We start from the raw sequence: 18,432 nt of genomic DNA on the forward strand, positions 1-18,432 counted from the left end.
TTTTGACTCAATTTAGGTGCAGACTGTGTAAAATGTCGTTTTTGCCCTTTCTTTGGTGGACCCGATACTGGCCACGTCAGCAAACAAACGGCGCCGTGATGGAAATTGGCCTTAGGCCTTTCCTTGGTAGCAAAAAACAAAGTTTGGGTACCACATTAATAGTTTTTAAAGTCTGGGTACCACTTTGACTGTGCCACAAAAGTTAGGGTACCGGTGCTGTCAAAACTTCATATATGTTTAATGTTTTTGGTGTTTCGAACCTAGCCAAGTGCAATTCGGAGATTGAAAATGGAAAATGTGGATATGGAAAACTCAAAGCAACGTGTCGTCGAGTCTTAAAAAATTAAAATTTATGGAGAGGAGATGCGAAATGGAGAGATGATGAAAAAATTCAAAAGATTATGAGCAATTTATGTAGAGAGCATACTAACTTTGTTTGATTGTGAAGAAAGTCAATAGTCAAGTGTCATCATTTATTGCTGTAAATTAATGCAAAGAGTATATGAATTTAGGAGAAAATTAAGGGATAAAAAGATTACCATTTATCAAAATTATCAAAAACGAATACCATTTAAGTAGTTTTTAGAAAATATCAAAACGTAATTTATGAAGATTAAACGACATAGTATGTCCTTTTGATTGTGTTATTAATATATGTCTTTCTTAATTATATATACTATATATATAACAAATCATTGAAAAAAACCAATATTTATGTTCCTTTGGTATTGGGCCCAGTGCGGGTGCACAGTGCCAGGGCCGGCAATGGCTTTTTTCTATGTCAAGGATATAAATTTCGTAAGAACAAGAAAAATTTGTGCCGAATTCTTCAAAATTTATCGTTTAATTAGTACGTATTTACTAATATTTATCAAAATTGCAATCGACAGTAATTAATTTTGTAATTCCAAAGTGCCAAAATTTCCATGTAGCAAAACCAAACTTCCAAAACCATGATTACATGCACCAGAGGCTTTGGCTTTGATATGCAGTGGCAATGGCCTACGGTGCAGCAGCCGAGATTTTTAGAGCTTGGAGAGTTGAAGTGTTTTTATTCTGGTCAAAAATACACGAACCTAAAGTGATCGAGGCCCGTGAGGCATCCATTCAAATGATTCAATTGATACCACTGTTAATCAAATTCCTAAACACCCTAGTCAATTTTTTTATTTTATATTTTTGGTTACAACTACCCTAGTCAATTTTTTTTTGGTTACAACTACCCTAGTCAATTTTGTGGCTCATATAGATTTTTTTTTTTTTGAAAAAATCTTAAACAAATAATCAACCCATACCAACTTCTTGTTTAGCTCTTTGGAAAATCTTTAACAAATAATCAACCCACACGGCCACACCAACTTCTTGTTTAGTTCAAAACAAAATAAGCCTTCCTCCACCAGTTAGAATATTTCTGCCAAAAACAAAGAACCTCCCTCGGTTTTCTTGGCCAAAGCTAAAAAATTGTTAAAAGAAAACCAACCTCCAATCCCATTCAACGTCCGCTTGCCTCTGCTTCAGTTATTAAAAAAAATATAAAAAAAGACAAATACCTAAATATTTAAAATGACAATGGAATGCCCACTCTCACATTCATATACAGCCTGTTTCTAGCTCCCTTCTCTCTCTCTTTCCCCATCCATTATTAAGTCCTCCAGAAGCAAAAGACTTCATCTTTCACCTCACCATTGATCATCATCACCTCCAGAAGCCATGAGCTATTACAACCAGCAACAACCCCCTGTTGGTGTTCCTCCTCCTCAAGGTACGTATCTGATCGCGTTCTCCTCAATCTTTTCAGATCCATGAGCTTACTCTTATACGTAGTTGATCATCAATGAAGTTTGATATTCTGTGACATGGGTTTGGTTCTGATACGAGTATATATATGTCTGTGTGATTAGGTTATCCACCGGAGGGATATCCCAAAGACGCTTATCCTCCTCCGGGGTATCCTCCACAAGGGTATCCTCAGCAAGGATACCCTCCGCCTCAGGGTTACCCCCAGCAATACCCTCCTCCTTATGCTCCTCAATACGCTCAGCCTCCCCCTCAACAACAACAAAACAATAGCAGTGGATTTATGGAAGGCTGGTATGTAACTCTCCCTCTTTCTAATTCTCTTTGTATTTGGGTCTGAAACTGAGTTGACTCAGATCTGGGGTCGTTCCGATCAGCTAAGGTCGACTTCGGCCCGAGTCAACTCGGAGCTGTGAAGCAGTCAAAATCAAAACACGATACACGAGGTGTCGAGGTAGATGGGAATAGTTCTGGTCTCTGTCTCTGCCCAGAGGTTTCCTTTTCCCAAAATACCCTTGTTTTGTCGGTGTTTTTTCGTGCCAGTTATAGGGTGGTATAGTCTTTTTGTCGATTTTGGCTGTGAGGTCGAGATTCTAGGTCGTATTTCTTTTTCGATGGCTTTGAGGTCTCATCCGACGGCAATTATTATTTGTACTAGTCCATTGTCCTTTTTGGTTCTGACTTTGTTTTGGAAAATTTGGGGAATGTTGGTGTAGTTTGGCTGCTCTGTGCTGTTGCTGTTTGCTGGATGCCTGCTTCTGATGGGAGATTTCAGTCGACGTGATTGAAGGCTTATTTGATCGAAAGGGTTTTCGTTTGTGTAGAGTTTGATTCGCACCCATATTGGGTTGTCAAATTCTTCTATTTGATACATAATGTCATCTACATTGTCTAGGTTGTTCTGCTTTTTCTTTTTCCATTTTTTGTGTATCAGAGTGTTTTTCATAAATAAATGAAGTAATGAACTTTGGCTTGGAAGTTGGAAACTTGGAATGTTTCATTCGTTTGCTTCTTGTGTATGGCTGTTGTGTTCTATAAAATCCTCAACTAGGATGGAAATTGTTTCTTTTTGAGTTTGAGTGATGAAACTTATGAGGTATTTGAGAGTTCCTTGTGCAAGATTACATTGGACAACTATTATTTTGTACATTTTTGAATAGTTTTTGCTTAGTTGGTCAATTTGAATTTGATGCTCTTTGGCATTGTCAAGAGCTGCGCTGGAGGAATATTTCTTTATTGAGTCGGGGGCAAATGGGTTTCAAGATGTTTCTATGTGGAAGTACAATCTTGACAAGTGCAGTATTATTGATTTGAAGACTTTAGAATCTTGGCATTATCTACACTACTGAAAACCAAAATGGACTTGTTCACACAATATTGTCTTTTTTGGTTTGAAGTTCACACAATATTCTCTGTTGCATATTATGCAGCCTTACAAAGAGGACCAAGTAGAGAACCTATTGATCAAGAGTGTATCTCGATAGCTAGATATGAACTCAAGTAAGTAGACATAATGGTTGATGAAACAATCGAAGTATTTGTAGAGCGCCTTAGGTGATATGAATCTTCTCTTCCATTCTTTGATGGTTGCTAGCTTAAGTTGCTTTCATGGTTAGCGTTACTAACTAGTAACTGGCGATTGTGAGTGGTGACAAAGATCGATGGATAGTGGAGAAGGGAAACGTAACCAAGACACGAGTAAAAACATTTTTATTAGGTGTGTTAAGCCGAAAAATCTAGTTAGCAGGCCTAATTTGTTCCTCAAGCCTAATTCATTCATACTTCAAGAAGAATTACTCGCAACCATCATGCCAATGCAAGCATGTGAGGGTTCAAGAATGGGTGTGGTGTGGATGGTTACGGAACCATATGAGATCCGTTGTTAGTATATGCTCTTTGGTAATTTTACACTTGGGACCAAAATTCATGTCCAACAGCCTAATTCTTAACACGGGAAAGTGAAGAAGGGATTACCTTAATTCATGCTTCCTCTCTTTAGATCTGATATTAGTTTTCCATCCTTCTTAACTCTCTTTCGCATATTCAAACCCCTAGATCCATAGACATAAATCAGTATATCACCATTGATGAGATCGATCCATTCTTCTAAAACTCATGTTTTTCTAGCTCCGACGCCACACATGTCTTGCTAAACCCTTCATTGAAAACAACACAGAACCACCAGTTCACTACCGTGATTAAAGAAAGAACTGTCGCGAGGGAACACAACAACAATCTTTACTATGATTCTCAATTCTTAAAGTGTCATGGGTCTAGTCTTTGTTAAATCACACTTAGGGGATGATATATTTGATTCGGTCATATTTATTTGTAAAGTTTTAGGTTGTCCACACCTAACAAAAATATTACATCATGTGAAGTTTCTATTCGATTTATGTTCCGGGACAAACAGTAATAACCGGAACTCAAAGAAAGAGAAAAAAATTTCGGTGAATTTTGAGCCACATAAATCACACGGCATATTAGGAGAAAAATGAAAAATCATGCAAGAAAAAAATATATCCACGTGGCCTAATAAAAATAAAGTAGCACGGAAATTGTATGCAACTCCAGTGTGGCAAGGTCATCTGCTTCGTGTCGCACAGTGAAAAAACCCAGGTGGACGAGAAAACAGCAACTGAGAATTTCAAATCCCAGAAAACCTACTTTAGGTCAAAATCACAGCAACAAAAAAAAACCCTAGAAAGAAGAAGAAGACGAAGAAAGTTAAATTATTGGCCGCCTCACGCTGGCTTCTCTGGTAAATTTCCATACCTCTATTCTTCACCCAATTTCAACTCTTTGTTTTTGGATTCGTGAAATTTGGTGGAGGTTAGCATATTCAATTAGTGAAATTGAATTGCTTAGTTAATCTGTGAGGAAATTTTAGGGTTGTTATATGGAAGATGATGAATTTGCTATTTCGGCCGTTGAAATTTTCGGCGGAGGTTCTTAGGGTTTGAATTTTTTTTTTCGATTTGTATGAGAGGCGAATTGGTTATGTGATTGTATAAAGCAATCAAATTTTGAAATTATTGTTAAATTTTGATAATTTTTCGTTGGAAAATTTTGATCCCTGAAGATGGTGATTGTGAAGAAAGGGGGGATTGTTGAATACAGTGTGAGCTTAAAACAGCTGATGATTGAGTTAGTTGGATTGATAATGAAAACTGTGTATTTCAGGGGTTTAATTTACAAAATGCGTGGCGGAACTCGTTATATGTTATCTGTTGAGTTTTAGGATTGTTTTTAGTTGTTTGCTTGAGTGCGTGTGCTAATTTGGGACTACTGGTGTTTACTGCAGATTGATAATCTGGAGGAATTCCTTCCTGCTACTGTCTATGGGTGCTCCTAAGCAGAAATGGAACGCAGAAGAAGAAGCAGCCCTTAAAGCCGGAGTGCTTAAACATGGGGCTGGCAAATGGCGAACCATACTAAAGGATCCAGAGTTTGCTCGCATCTTGTATCTTCGCTCAAATGTAGATCTTAAGGTATGGCTCTTTTTGATATTATTCAATCTATATAGTGTTTTATGACAAGCATGAAGTTTTTTGATGCTTTGGTCAGTTCTAGATAGCTTATGCAGAGTTATGCGTTATAGTATTGTTTCTTACACTGATTTGGTTCTGATGGTGGGCAGGATAAGTGGAGGAATTTGAGTGTCATGGTAAATGGATGGGGCTCCCGAGATAAGTATAGGACTGTAACTAGAAGAATGCCTCAGATCCCCAAGGAAGATAGTTCTATGGCTCTCAGTGCTGGTCAAAGCGATGAAGAAGTTATGGATGCTAAGCCTATGGCAGCATCCAGTGACTCACAGCAGGTTTCTGCTCCGAAAAGATCCATTGTGAGGTTATGCAGCTCTCTTTTCTTTCATTGTCCCTTCTTTAATTCTTGAGTGTCTAATGCTGTATCTTGGTATGTTTTGTTAGTGTGGGTCATGGTAGTTTTAAATGTTTGGATCGGTTAATTTTGCCAACTTTGTCTCAGTTTTGTTTATGTTCAAGAACTGATTGTTATATTACAAATCAGCAGTCCATCTACAATTTGTTACAATTTGTAACAGTTGATCTTTGTTTTAGCTTTTCATAGTTTCACATGTATAATGTGAAGGATCAATCTCAAATTTTCTTTTCTGTGATTAAATATGTTTTATTTATGGTATACTGTGGGCTGGCATAGCTTGGGGTTCAGATCAGTTAATTGTGCAAACTAGTCACTTGATTATCAGGGTTACTAGACTGCCACATTTATTGTATATACAACAGATAAAAGAGGGTTTCTGGTACTCTGCCCACAGTGGACCACAAATACTCATGGGTTCAGATACTTGTTTGCAATTTCATTTAATTTGTAGTGGAAAGAAATAAAAAGGACAGGTGTTTGTGGGTCTGTGTGGTTCCATATTCTCTTCTTTCAGTTCTTTGACCTCTTTTACTAAGAACCATCTTCTTTATCTATGCAACCATCAGATTGAAGCTTCTCATACTTCTTAACAAATGTCTGAATTTATCTTTCATAAATCAATAGATTGATAATGAAGATGAAAATTGTCATTATTGTGTTCTGTTGCTGTTATAATAGTTCTTCTGATAGTTTGTCATTTAAATTCGTTGATTATAGGTTGGGTTACTTGAGATCTTTTGAAATTCCTGCTATTTGTTCAAAATCTGAACTATGCTTTAACTTGAGCTTAAATTTCTTCTCCGCAGGCTGGACGATCTTATTATGGAGGCTATAAGTAGCTTGAAGGATCCAGGTGGTTCTAATAAGACTGCTATTGCTGCATATATAGAGGTACTTTTATGTTCAACAAGCATCTGGTGATTTTTGTATACTATATTCTCTGACACATCACTGTCATAAGTTGAAACATCATGTGCTAGATGAGAGGGAAAGATGATAATGATGTATTTCCGTGTGTCCAATCAGCTAAAATCTGATGGTAAACCACTGTAAAGTAATAATTTGATACTTAGTTCACTGATCATTTTGTATTGTAGAATGGTTATATATTTGTTACCCTCACGATGTCCTAGGAAGCATCATGTTGGGTATAGATAGCAGTTGCATATCCTCCTACAAAAAAAGGGGGGATAATATGTTTTAATGATAGCACCCACAACATTCACACTATATTTATCATTTCTTCCTCTTGGTCCTCTTGGAGATGCCGATAAAATATATTTAGGAAGCCTGGATTGCACACCCATGGCTTGGGTTTGTGGACTTGTTAAAGTCTTATTAATTTAATTTTCTTTGTATTCTTTCATTATGTTTGTGGTTTGAGGACCAAGTGTGGACTTCTGAGAATAAATCTCTTTATCACAAAAAGTATAGAATGATGAGTGCAATTCAACCAAAGAGCCAATGATTGGTAGCATTGGAGATTGAACACAAAGAACTTTGGTTCCCTCTCCCTATGTGGGCTTACTATTTTCAATTTAGTTATATGTTGGGAATATTTTCAATTAGAATAAACTTTTTGGTCAAATGTAAAAGAATGTGGGCACTGTAAACTCCATGGAAATGGATTGCCAATGCCCACTCAGGTCTCATGTTGTGTAATATTGAAGAACTTTTAAAGAGGACAAGTTACAAAGACGTTGGACCATTACTAAATCCATACCAAGCAAGAACAAAACCTTTCCTACACCAATACTTTCTTACGGAGGGGAGAAGTCTTAGTTGTCTCATTATAACAATCTTGATTGCTCCAATTTGATTATTTAGCCATAGTTTTGATAGGTGTAAGTATAGTTAGAAAAATCTGTCCATGATAGTGCCTTAAAAATATAGCAGCTAACGAAAAGGATGTTATGCTTATTGCAGTTATTGCATTGGGAAGATACTCCAAAACTAAAAAGGAAGCTGACTTTCTTCTTCTTTCTTTCTGAACATCGCATAAGTAACATTTTTTTAGCTGCATATCCCACCTAACTGTATGAAGTATAGTCTTTATATAATACTAGTCCAAATGTTATAAATAAAATGAGAAAGAAGTTTGTATTATCGTCTCTTGTGAGTGCTGAATAAACTCCATGATATCTAATGATTTGTCCTGATAAATGTAATGTACTATCTTCCGGTTGACATTAGCTAGGCTGAATGTATTTTCTTTTTATTCTGTTGAGTTATGTCTCCTGCATTATTTTCTAGCCATTAGTTTGTGTTCTGAGATTTCATTTTGCAGGAACAATATTGGGCTCCACCAGATTTCAAGAGGCTGTTGTCGGCAAAATTGAAATTCTTGACAGCAAGTGGTAAACTGATTAAGGTAAACTTGTTCATCAAATATGGTCTACTTTGAAATGTCCTGTATACGGTGGTGCTGTTCTGCTACAGGGGATTGATTGTACTATTATAATTCTTACTTATGGGGGATAGAGTCTTGAATAATTCGACTGTTTACTTTGTTTTCACAGGTAAAAAGAAGGTACAGGATTGCCCCTACTCCAACATTTTCGGATAAGAAAAGAAATTCCTCTATGTTTCCTTTTGAGGGCAGGCAGAGAGTTTCCCCAAAATTTGATAGGGATGACGGTACCATGCTTATGAGAACCCAGATTGATTTAGAGCTAGCCAGGATGAGGACTATGACGTCACAAGAGGCTGCTGCAGCTGCTGCTCGAGCAGTTGCAGAGGCCGAAGCTGCCATAGCAGAAGCGGAAGAGGCAGCGAGGGAAGCAGAAGCAGCAGAAGCTGATGCTGAAGTAGCACAAGCTTTTGCAGATGCAGCAATGAAGACACTAAGAGGAAGAAATCCTGGAAAGATGGTAAAGTCCATGTAATATAGAATCTTTTACACTGAATTTATTGTCTCGGCTTGAGGTGCTTCTTTTAGTCGCATTTATAACCATAATCAAACTTATAAGTAGGAGAGGTATACCATATGCTTAGTTTTGTCTTACCAGTAGTGGCTATAGAACAGTTGTATTTGGGTTGGACACTTCACCTTTAATGTGATTAAATACCTGTAGAGTTTGCAAACTCTCACTATTTTGTATTTTTAAGCAAATCCTATCTGCTGGTAAACATCTTTTAATTGTTTTTTTTTTTTTTAACTGAAGAAAATTTATTAAAAGAGAACAGAACAAACAGAAAACAGAGAGCTTAAACCTTTCCCAAAACAAGTAGGCAAAGGAAGCTGAGCAAGAAATAAAATTAAGCAGGTGCATCTCCTGTATCTAACAAAAGGATCCGAGTAAAAGATGTATCTAACATCTTTTAATTGTTACCATACCAACCTTAATATAGCAGAAGCAAGTTATATTTAACTTGAAAAATATATCGTGTTTCCGATAGGTTTATATTTCTTATTCTACTTAGATTTCATTGCACTCATATTTTATGTTTGTGGACTTGTGTGTATAATTAAGCACTATTTGTATGTATATGCAACAATGCATAAATTTGCAGAACTCAGAGCTTGAAAAGGAGAACATGGAAAACCCAATGAAGATTTCAAACTGGTGGGATGAGACAACAAAGATGCTGCCTCTGCGCGGCAAAAAAAAATGATAGAATGAATTACAAAAGTAGCAGAAAAGAACTATTAAATAAACCCAACTTACAATGCAAGTATGGAACAACGTACGTGCTTATCGATTACATTGAAGAAAAATTCAGTTATAAAGAACAAGATATTTATTTCCTATAAACTTGGAGTGAATCAACTTGCTTGATATTTGAGTGTCATTTCCATACCTTGAGATGGCCTCTCAATTATTTGACCATCTAAGTAGAATATGCCAAACTCATCAGATATATACGTCTTCGGAAGCCATTCCAAGTCCACCGTCCGGTATGTATTCATTGCGAAGTAAATGCAATTATTTTCTATTCCTTTGATATTACTAGCGGGAAGGGAGAAAACATCATCGTTTCCACAAAAAATTAATTGGTCACCCAAGGACTGCATCATATGAAAACTGTTGTTGTATGGATCTCTCTTGTATGTTCTAAAACTGCTTGTGTGATGACGTACGTTTTTAGTATTCGCATCGACTACTTCTTCATCATCAGCTTCATCATCATTATTCTCTTCAAAACCATCAATGTCTTCATCATCACCATCATTATTTAGGCCATGATTGGCACCATTCTCATTGATATGTTCATCACCATCATTTATTCTCTTCAAAACATAATCAACTATGTGAGGGATTAACAAAACTTCCTTGCTGGTTGATTCTAACAACATCGACAAGTATGCTGCATTGGAAACTATCTTACAGTCCCTATCATATGAATCAACGATATCATTCGTGTATTCATGTTTGTCAAAGACCACCTTCAACTTTAAGTGTTCAGCATCATGAAGTGCAAAGTTTAAGGTGTGAGTGGGTGCGACACCGCCACCATTTTGTTCACTCCGAACCAAAGCATATAACGTTCCAGAAGAAAACAATATATCAATGAGGTAGTCTGATACTGAGAAGACACTCCATTTTTCGTCTCCTGGTCTGCACAAACCTAGAGTCTCCTGATCATCAAAAATTGCAGCTACAATCAAATTGTTTGGAGAATTAAAATCACTCGAGGTAGATGACATTTTAATGCAATGACAGAATCCATTGGCACCTAAGAGTTCCCATCTTCTGGTTTTGACAAAAGTTTTGAAAGATGGAACTGTTCTCAAAGGCGGAAGTTTGTGTAGAATTCCCGAGATTGGGTTTAGTACACACATCTCAGACTCTAGTCCCTTTTCCTTAACGATAATCAACCAACCTTTAGAAGCTCCGTATATCCACCCTCCTTGAAGTTGTTTAGGCAGCTTTAACTTGACAACTTTGCCTTTGGAGAGTTTGCTCTCAGGGAAGGTTAGAAATCTCACATACTTGTTGACCCTGCAATTTTGTGATTCGGATAGCATTAACCAAGGGAGTTGACGACGGGCTCTATGCATGAATGTTTGATAAACAACTGACCTCCAAGACTTGCTGACCTGACCTAACCTTCTCTGGTCAGCAAACTCGACGAACTGTAGAATCTTCTCCATGACATCTTCCGGTGGTGCCTGCCAAGAGCTACAACCATTGCCCATATTCTTGTTTTGCCTTTGCTTTTCCTTCTCCGTTTCCTTCTTCTTTCTCTCAATCATCTTTTCCTTTTTCTCAATCTTCACCATATCCTTCTTTTTCTGCAACATATTCTTCCTATGTCACAACATATTGATTTTCCTTTCTCTGCGAAAACAAAGCTCGATGTTTCTTTGCAAGCGAACGTTATGAATATATAGGAATACTTGAATCTCAACCGATGCATCTCTGAGTAGCATTAGGAATTCAAGAATGATTAGGAATTACAACTTGCTTTATATGTAATAGAATGGAATCTAGGAACGAAGACGTATCCAAGAAGGATTAGGAATTTCCCGGTCTATTCCCTCGTGTCCAAGGATTGTACGCTTACAGTTAGAATTAGGGTTTACAAGATAATTCCTTCTAGAAAATAAAACTATATATTAGATAATACTAAAGAAATATGGAACAGAACACGTAGTTATCTGAATTAGTTTATACCAAGATAATAATGTTCATACTTTCCCCTTGACCACTAAGGATTCTGCAGGGACACGATAACTCTGTAAAGAGAAAAAGTTCATAGTTTTGATGTCTAGAAACTACAAAGTAAAATGCAAGTGAATATACTCTTAATACACATCCTCCATGGATTCTATAGAGACCAAAATATACAGAGTGCACACACTGCATTATATACCAACTGATTAATAGAAAGTTCTAGATCAGATTGTTTCTGGTCCTTCAATTTCATCTCAAGATTGCATAGGAAAAAGGAAAAAGTACCAAAATCAATCTTTTAAGATAATTATAGAGGCGTTTTATTCCTGCATTGATAGTTTGATACAATTACATGACTATAATACTAAACAAACACCAACTTGGCTAACAAAATGAACATCTCTATCAGTTTTCTCTCCGCTTAAAATAAACTTCCTTACTTTTCTTCCAAAAAGTTTTTGCACATGATCCTATTTAAGCCCTTAATTGTAGAGGCAAGTGCATCTTCTCACTTGGATTCCTTCATTGACAGAGGAAAAAAAAAAAACTCATCAAAGCTTGGAGACAAATAAAACATCATTGTACTAAATTGAATAGCTACAAGACATTACCGTTTTTCAAATAACCCTTCAACTAAACACGTCGAAGTTGGCCTCAAGAGGCAGGGTCAAGGAGTCTGAGTCAGTTTTTCAGGTAACTCGTCAGACTCATCAATTTACGCAATGCAGAACCATATATTTGAGAACTTTTGTACTAAATTTTAATCCAACAAACATATAAAGAAATACCCTTTTACATAAGAAATTTGCCCCCATTTAGCATATGAACTTGTAAAAGACAAGATTAGCTCTAATTTTCATGTTCGATGACCCGTGACGACTACCCATTACTCTAAACTTCTAACCAAAACTTTATCACTAATTAACCATTTCAAATTTAAAAGCCCTGATTCGCAACAAACCAAATTGCTTCTTGCTAAACTTAAAATTCAAATCCACGAGAACTCTTTTGTCCATTTGAATATTGATTGCTTTGATCCCCTCACGATGACGAAGCTCCTTGTCAGATTCTTACCACTGTAATATTGTTATTGAGGAGACTGTGATCCTGAGACCAACTTAACTGTGTTGTCTTTTCTAGTTCCTAATCGTACACTGAAAAGGTGCAAAGCTTACGAATTCCACATGGAAACCTCAAATTATCAAATTGGGAAAACCAGTTCCCATAAGTATTTACCTGAATGATATCATTGAGACCAAAAATAACTGATAAATAGACTAGATATGGTATTCACAATAACTGAGAAAGGAAATGCAACCCTTGGAGGTGTTAGAATAATTTGGTATTCACAATCTTGAGTTATGTGCATACATTATGAAATTCTGATTTAGAAGTCTTGCATCAGGTTTACCTCCTCGATGCTCTTGTCTTGGTGAGATCTCCATTCTTCCTTGGTCAATGGTTGTAATGAGACGCTGTCTGTTGTGTTTTTGCTCTACATAAAACAAGCATGAAAATTGAAGGCATATAGTCTAACAGGGAATCAAGGATTTTGTAGTTATTTAGTTTTACCTTAAAAAAAATATATCAACTGGGGATGCGAAATTTGCTACTATGCTACCTTTTAGCAGGGTGCTATGACATAACCCCCAGGTATGCCTTCACTATTAGGAAATTTGAAAACAACAACCACAATCTCACTTCCTTAACTGACTTGAACAAAAGCTGAAACTTCATATAACAGTACGTATTAACCCTAGCTTGCATACTTTTATTAACGTGTGTGCATCTAGTAGCTCGAGTAACACCTTTATGTCGATCAACAGCACACATATCTCATTCGGAAATGTTATGCATGTACGCACCAAACAATGCAAGATTTTCACTTTTGGCCTATATAGAGCTTCAGATATATTGTGAATCAATTAGTACGTTATTAACTTATTCATGTGTATATACCAAGTTTTCTGCTTATTTCGTACGTAGCTGATCAGTTTGTTAATCAGTATTACAGTATATAAAGCTACAGTCATCAACTATATATGTACGTACATACGTACACTATAGACTTTGATGCACCTATCAATGAACTAATAAGAACATCAACAAGTACCTGAGAAGAAATATCTTTGATTTTGCATCCCCTCCTCTTGTCATAGCGTAAGTGTTACCCAATAACATACAGATCCAGCAGATGGGTACTATATGTATGATGGCAAAGGCATTGGTGACATTGTGTTTTGCAGTAACTTCATACTCCCCATGAAACAAGGAAACATCTATGAACCCTTGATCATCGGTTGTGATTTCTTGAGTTTCAGATTTCCACTCTTTGAGCAGCTTATCCACAACCTCTCCTGATGGAGTGTTCTTGAAGTTGTTATCAGCAATGGTTGTCTCATTATACCCACCTTACCTATCACCGGACCGGCAAACATTATGATCCCTTGGACCGCCGGATGAGAAATACCTTCCCTTAGTACTTGTTCCAAATACTGAGGCTGCACAAGTGAATAAGAAAGTGTCACAAACCAAATATGTAGTTTTTCACTTTTTTGTTATGACATTGCTTAGAGAAATTAGAGTACCAGATTTGCATTTATTCCAACACCTAATTCTGTAAGCCATATTGGAAATCCTGTTGCACCTAGAAAGTCTAAACCTGATCTCATGTAAGCAAGGTTTGGCTGACCAGTAGCAAAGTGACTTTGCAGACCTATTCCGGCTTTCAGGTTAGCATTTCGGGGATATGCTAACATCTCTTTGAAGTTTTTTCTTGTAGTTGACTGGACTTGCTTGCTCATCCAATCCCCACTATATTCGATGGTGTTGTACTCATTCATGAACATAGTAGTGTCAGGGTCAAGTTGTTTTCAGAGGAAAATAATGATGCAGAAGCAGTTTAATTCCCCAAGTTTATCCTCGAAGAATCTGAAATGGAGATTCTCATTGACTGCATCCCAAGCAATCAGTTGTCCTTTATATCTGTTAACCACGGAATTGATTCTCCTCTCTGCTGCTTTTTTAATGTCCTTGGAGGTAAGAGTTTTAAGCCAGAGAGGCTGCATGCTTGGATCTTCCCAGATGATATTGTGACCTCTGATAGAAACGCCATTCTGTTTAGCAAATTTCACCATGGCATCCACGGTATTATAGTCTTCTCAGCCTTGTACTACCTCAGTGTTATACCACTTCATGTTGTTGCTGAAAGTCTTAAATTTAAATCTAGATGTAAACCAGTTCTGATAAGCAGAGTTTGTGAGGATAAAACCAGTTCCGATAAGCAGAGTTTGTGAGGATAACATGGTTCATGGCACATCCAAATGGGAAGTTTGACTTGGTTTGTTTGATGGATACCTTGGCCCTTCTCAGAGGAGTTTTATTTCCCTGAGTTACCTGGATCCTGACCTTATAGATCATGAGGAAAAGTAACAGAACCATAAAAGGAAAATATGGTTCTAAAAGTAAAATGATATGGATTATTAGATAACAAAACTTACCAGAAGTCAAACTACAACCAGAGCTTCAAACAGCTTGCCCGGCACCACCACGCTCATGATGCTGCTATAAGACATGCACAGGCAAGCCTAATATTGTTAGGCACTCCATACAAAAAATTTGCATACACAGTAACCAAGTAAGTAAACTCAATAGAAAGACAGGTTCTTCACTGAGTTCCATATCAAGGTGAAACTTCGGTTTAAGTTTTGGACCCATGTCAATGGATACCAAGTTCTTATGAGTTTTAAGAGCTTTTCAGATCAAACTTAATCTATTGGAAGAAATCATATTGCAATACTGTAAATTTTGTAAGGAGACAAAGAAGAAAATAAATTAGGGATTTCATGTGCATTTTCGATAGCTCATCTAATTGGGAAGATGTTATCTCAAATGTAGATGTTAATCACCATCCCCCCACTCAGATAAATTGTCTAATTTTGCAAGAGTTGATACCACATCATTAACATAAAGCAACAACTGTCACTTACACAACATGCTACTGTCTAACTACTAAACCTAGAGATAGTAAACAAATGTTAAGTATCCCAATATAACAAACCAAGGAAGATAGACACTGAAAGCTGGAAGTCAGAGGTTGAGCCCTAATGACAATTCCTATAGCACAGACACTAAGTCCGCATTAGTTACCAGACAATGTTATCAGATTTAGACAATTAAGCTAAAACAATCAGAAAACATCACATACACATTCTGCATACAAAGGGAAATAAGTTGAAGAGATTCATAAGTTTATGTACCACCTGAAAATATGATCGAGACCAGGGAACTTCATTTGGATCAGAAGAGTTTTTGGTTAGTGCTTGATGTCCACTGGGTTTCGCATCTGACTCCTTCCTGGGAGCCCCACTTTCCACCTTGGCATTGGATCGTAATGGGGACTCGAGTGGCAATGCATCTTGAAGCCTGTGCTGCTGCTTTTGTTCCAGGACATCCTGGTAAGTCTTCTTTGCACCCCCCACATTACTCTTTTCAAGGACCCTGCCTTTCTCATCCCTCCTAGACCTCTTGGGACTAAACTCAACCAGTGAAAGTTATTAGCTACTTGAAAATCATCCATTCTGACTTTCTTATCAATCACAACCAGGCACTTGTCTACTTAAATGAGAGCATTACTGACAAGGGAAATCACCTTTCACCACTTTCTTAACTAGAAGAAAAGGTTCAATCTTTCTATCAAATAACCCTTAATTTGAAATTTGATTGATTACCCACTTAAGTTCACATTCTAGTTTGTCAAATTCAACAAAGATAAATCACGTTCACATGCCTGAACTCACATCATTTTACACTGAGACTATTTGTCATTAGAAACCGACCAAAGTTAACAGCCAGTGTTCCACATTATTGCTTATTCTGGTATCGGATGATAAACAAGATAACTCAACTCGGTCTGTCAACGCATAAAGTCCCATACTTTGATTCACAAACAAGTATAAGAGAGAAAGAGAGAAAGAAATACCTGGGTTCCCTGTCGAACTTGGAACGGTGTCGTCTGGAATCAGAATCGCGTCGGGACATCGAGAGAGGAATGGAGAGCTGGAAGCAAATGGGTACAGTAGTCTTAGTCTTAGGGCTCCCTATCTTTTGCTTCAGTTGTTTTTTTCATTCACGTCAGATTTGTTTGTTAGTTTTCTTTTTCCTTCTTTTACTTTTGGTGGGTTTACTTCTTTTTCCTTTTTTTACTTAGTGATATTCAAATTTGTTCTTCAAGACATTTGGGATTGGAACAAGGTGATATTTGCAACAATATTAGGAAAACACATTTGCAACGGTGTTCTGACTCGAAAACAGTGACAAGTGTTTTTGGTGCCCCAACGGTAACTATGGCATAACACCATCAATCACCGAATATTAATTACTTTGGTGTCGTTGCTCAGGTTGGAGTTATAATTATGCCTCATATTCGTGCAAACGCTAGTTATTGAGAAAATTAGGGTTTCTAACCCTTATCTTTAGTCGATTGCCTGTGAGATTGATGTTACCCTATTTTCATTGGAGATGGGGCAAGATACACAAGCAGAATGGTGACCTCTATTGACTTCTTTGATGCCGATGCTAGGCTTCTTGGTCAAAATTGAAGGTTATTTCAAGCTACAGTTGAAGATGTCAAAGCCTCTTAAGATGATTGTGCAAAAGGAGTTTGTGACGGCGCCTAGTATTTTGGGCATCCAGCAAGATGGCCCAACTGAGTTGGCATGGATAAAAATGACGCATGGATTGATTTTGATGCATGAGGCCAAATTGCTGGATGTGGAAGAGCATTTTTTTGACTTTCCTAGTAAGTATGGGGTGATCAAAATTCCCTTAATTACAAAGAACAACTTTAGAGATAGTTGCGATGGAAAATAACTGTATTATGGAAGAGGTGATAGGTGGGTTCTTCAAAATGTATAAGGATGAAGCTATTACCGGACACGATAAAGTTTTCGTATTTCACCCGGCTCAAAGATTGAATTACTTTATTACCCTAAATGCAAAATGATGATTATAAGGTAACAATTACCTAGAAGATTAGAATAGTTCCTTCTTACTAAAACCAAATAAATTCTAAAATTAAACCCTCAGTTTATTGTAGTCTACATATTGAGAAAGTAGAAGTTGACGATCAATTCACTATGAATATTGATAAGTCTCGGATGTCGATTCAATTTAATACGTGAATATTGATTGTTACGTGTCCGTAAAAATCATAAAGTGAAATATGTTATTTTTGTTTGAGAATAATGTCATGGAGGTATTTGATAAAAGAAAAAAAAAAATCTACAGGAGGGATTTTGAGTTCGTAAGAAATTTTTTGAAATTAAATAGAATTATTCACCAAAAAAAGAAATTAAATAGGAAGGTGGGGGGGGGGGGGGGGGGCCGAGACCATGTCTTATACACAAAGTCAAAATGCCAAAATGATTTTCTACTGTACCTTAAATTCTGTCGGCAGATACTAAATTTCACATTTGCTATAATTAGTAATTTTCATTCATTCAAGTAAGGAGAGGTACAAATTGCAGTCAATTTGTTTTTATCAGCACTAATAGCTCTGTAGATGAATCATAGCCTTCCTAGGTTACATTCTCGTTAGCTCAAAGGTGATGGTTTTGCTTGTTTACAATTTCTGGTTTTTGCTGTTTGAATATTGTAGTTTTTGTCACTTATGATTTAATGTCACAATAATATTTTAGTTATATCGTTTTAGACTAGGCTGGCTAACTTAGAGTTTATTCGATTTTGATGTAGCCCGTAAAAAGTGAGTCACGAACTCATAGTATGACATTTACTAAAATTACTCTTAATTGATCGACACTCGACTCACCCTTAAAAAAGAAAATGAGGCAAACAACAGTATCAACAAACAAATGAGGCAAACAAGCAAAAAAAAAAAAAAAACCAAGCCTCGCTTTTCTAACATGGCCTTCTAACATTCAGATTCGGATTGATTCCCTAACCAACAACGAGACCAAAAGAAAAAAAAGAAGAAAGAAAATGAATACACAGCCAAAAGGTGTCAAACATTTATGTCTTGGCCTCATATCCAATTATTCTATTTAAACATTACTTGTTGCAAAGCAAACCCAGCAAAGCAAAACGAAACGAA

General features: G+C 36.8%; 3 protein-coding genes across 3 annotated transcripts; 2 read left to right on the plus strand and 1 right to left on the minus strand.

Moving 5' to 3' along the window:
* Positions 1-1,563: 1,563 nt before the first annotated feature.
* LOC101307943 (CYSTM1 family protein A-like) lies at positions 1,564-2,902 on the plus strand. The gene is made up of 3 exons (XM_004289728.1): positions 1,564-1,762; positions 1,902-2,091; positions 2,514-2,902. The coding sequence occupies exons 1-3, from the start codon at positions 1,711-1,713 to the stop codon at positions 2,557-2,559; spliced, it is 288 nt and encodes a 95-aa protein (XP_004289776.1). The 5' UTR covers positions 1,564-1,710; the 3' UTR covers positions 2,560-2,902.
* Positions 2,903-4,369: 1,467 nt separating this feature from the next.
* Positions 4,370-9,340, plus strand: LOC101308235 (telomere repeat-binding factor 1-like). The gene is made up of 7 exons (XM_004289729.1): positions 4,370-4,558; positions 5,102-5,288; positions 5,438-5,649; positions 6,510-6,594; positions 7,991-8,074; positions 8,223-8,573; positions 9,217-9,340. Exons 2-7 carry the CDS (start codon positions 5,139-5,141, stop codon positions 9,316-9,318), a joined length of 984 nt encoding a protein of 327 aa, XP_004289777.1. The 5' UTR covers positions 4,370-4,558; positions 5,102-5,138; the 3' UTR covers positions 9,319-9,340.
* A 3,306-nt stretch (positions 9,341-12,646) lies between these two features.
* On the minus strand, positions 12,647-16,434 carry LOC101308525 (endo-1,4-beta-xylanase C-like). The gene is given in 7 exon segments (XM_004289730.1): positions 12,647-12,816; positions 13,435-13,733; positions 13,736-13,822; positions 13,910-14,592; positions 14,627-14,885; positions 15,584-15,854; positions 16,303-16,434. Coding segments are annotated over 5 exon segments (1,245 nt in total). The 5' UTR covers positions 14,763-14,885; positions 15,584-15,854; positions 16,303-16,434; the 3' UTR covers positions 12,647-12,776.
* Positions 16,435-18,432: the final 1,998 nt, after the last annotated feature.

The sequence above is a fragment of the Fragaria vesca genome, linkage group LG2 (genome assembly GCF_000184155.1).
Source record: "Fragaria vesca subsp. vesca linkage group LG2, FraVesHawaii_1.0, whole genome shotgun sequence".
Taxonomy (NCBI): Eukaryota; Viridiplantae; Streptophyta; class Magnoliopsida; order Rosales; family Rosaceae; genus Fragaria; species Fragaria vesca.

Bases quoted from the DNA above. Each gene is read 5' to 3' on its own strand.
- LOC101308235 (XM_004289729.1), top strand. From the start codon at position 5,139: ATGGGTGCTCCTAAGCAGAAATGGAACGCAGAAGAAGAAGCAGCCCTT. The intron at 6,595-7,990 runs GTACTTTTATGT...TTCATTTTGCAG, and splicing joins CTATTGCTGCATATATAGAG to GAACAATATTGGGCTCCACC. The intron at 8,075-8,222 runs GTAAACTTGTTC...TTGTTTTCACAG, and splicing joins CAAGTGGTAAACTGATTAAG to GTAAAAAGAAGGTACAGGAT.
- LOC101307943 (XM_004289728.1), top strand. From the start codon at position 1,711: ATGAGCTATTACAACCAGCAACAACCCCCTGTTGGTGTTCCTCCTCCT. The intron at 1,763-1,901 runs GTACGTATCTGA...CTGTGTGATTAG, and splicing joins TGGTGTTCCTCCTCCTCAAG to GTTATCCACCGGAGGGATAT. The intron at 2,092-2,513 runs GTATGTAACTCT...ATGTTGGTGTAG, and splicing joins AGTGGATTTATGGAAGGCTG to TTTGGCTGCTCTGTGCTGTT.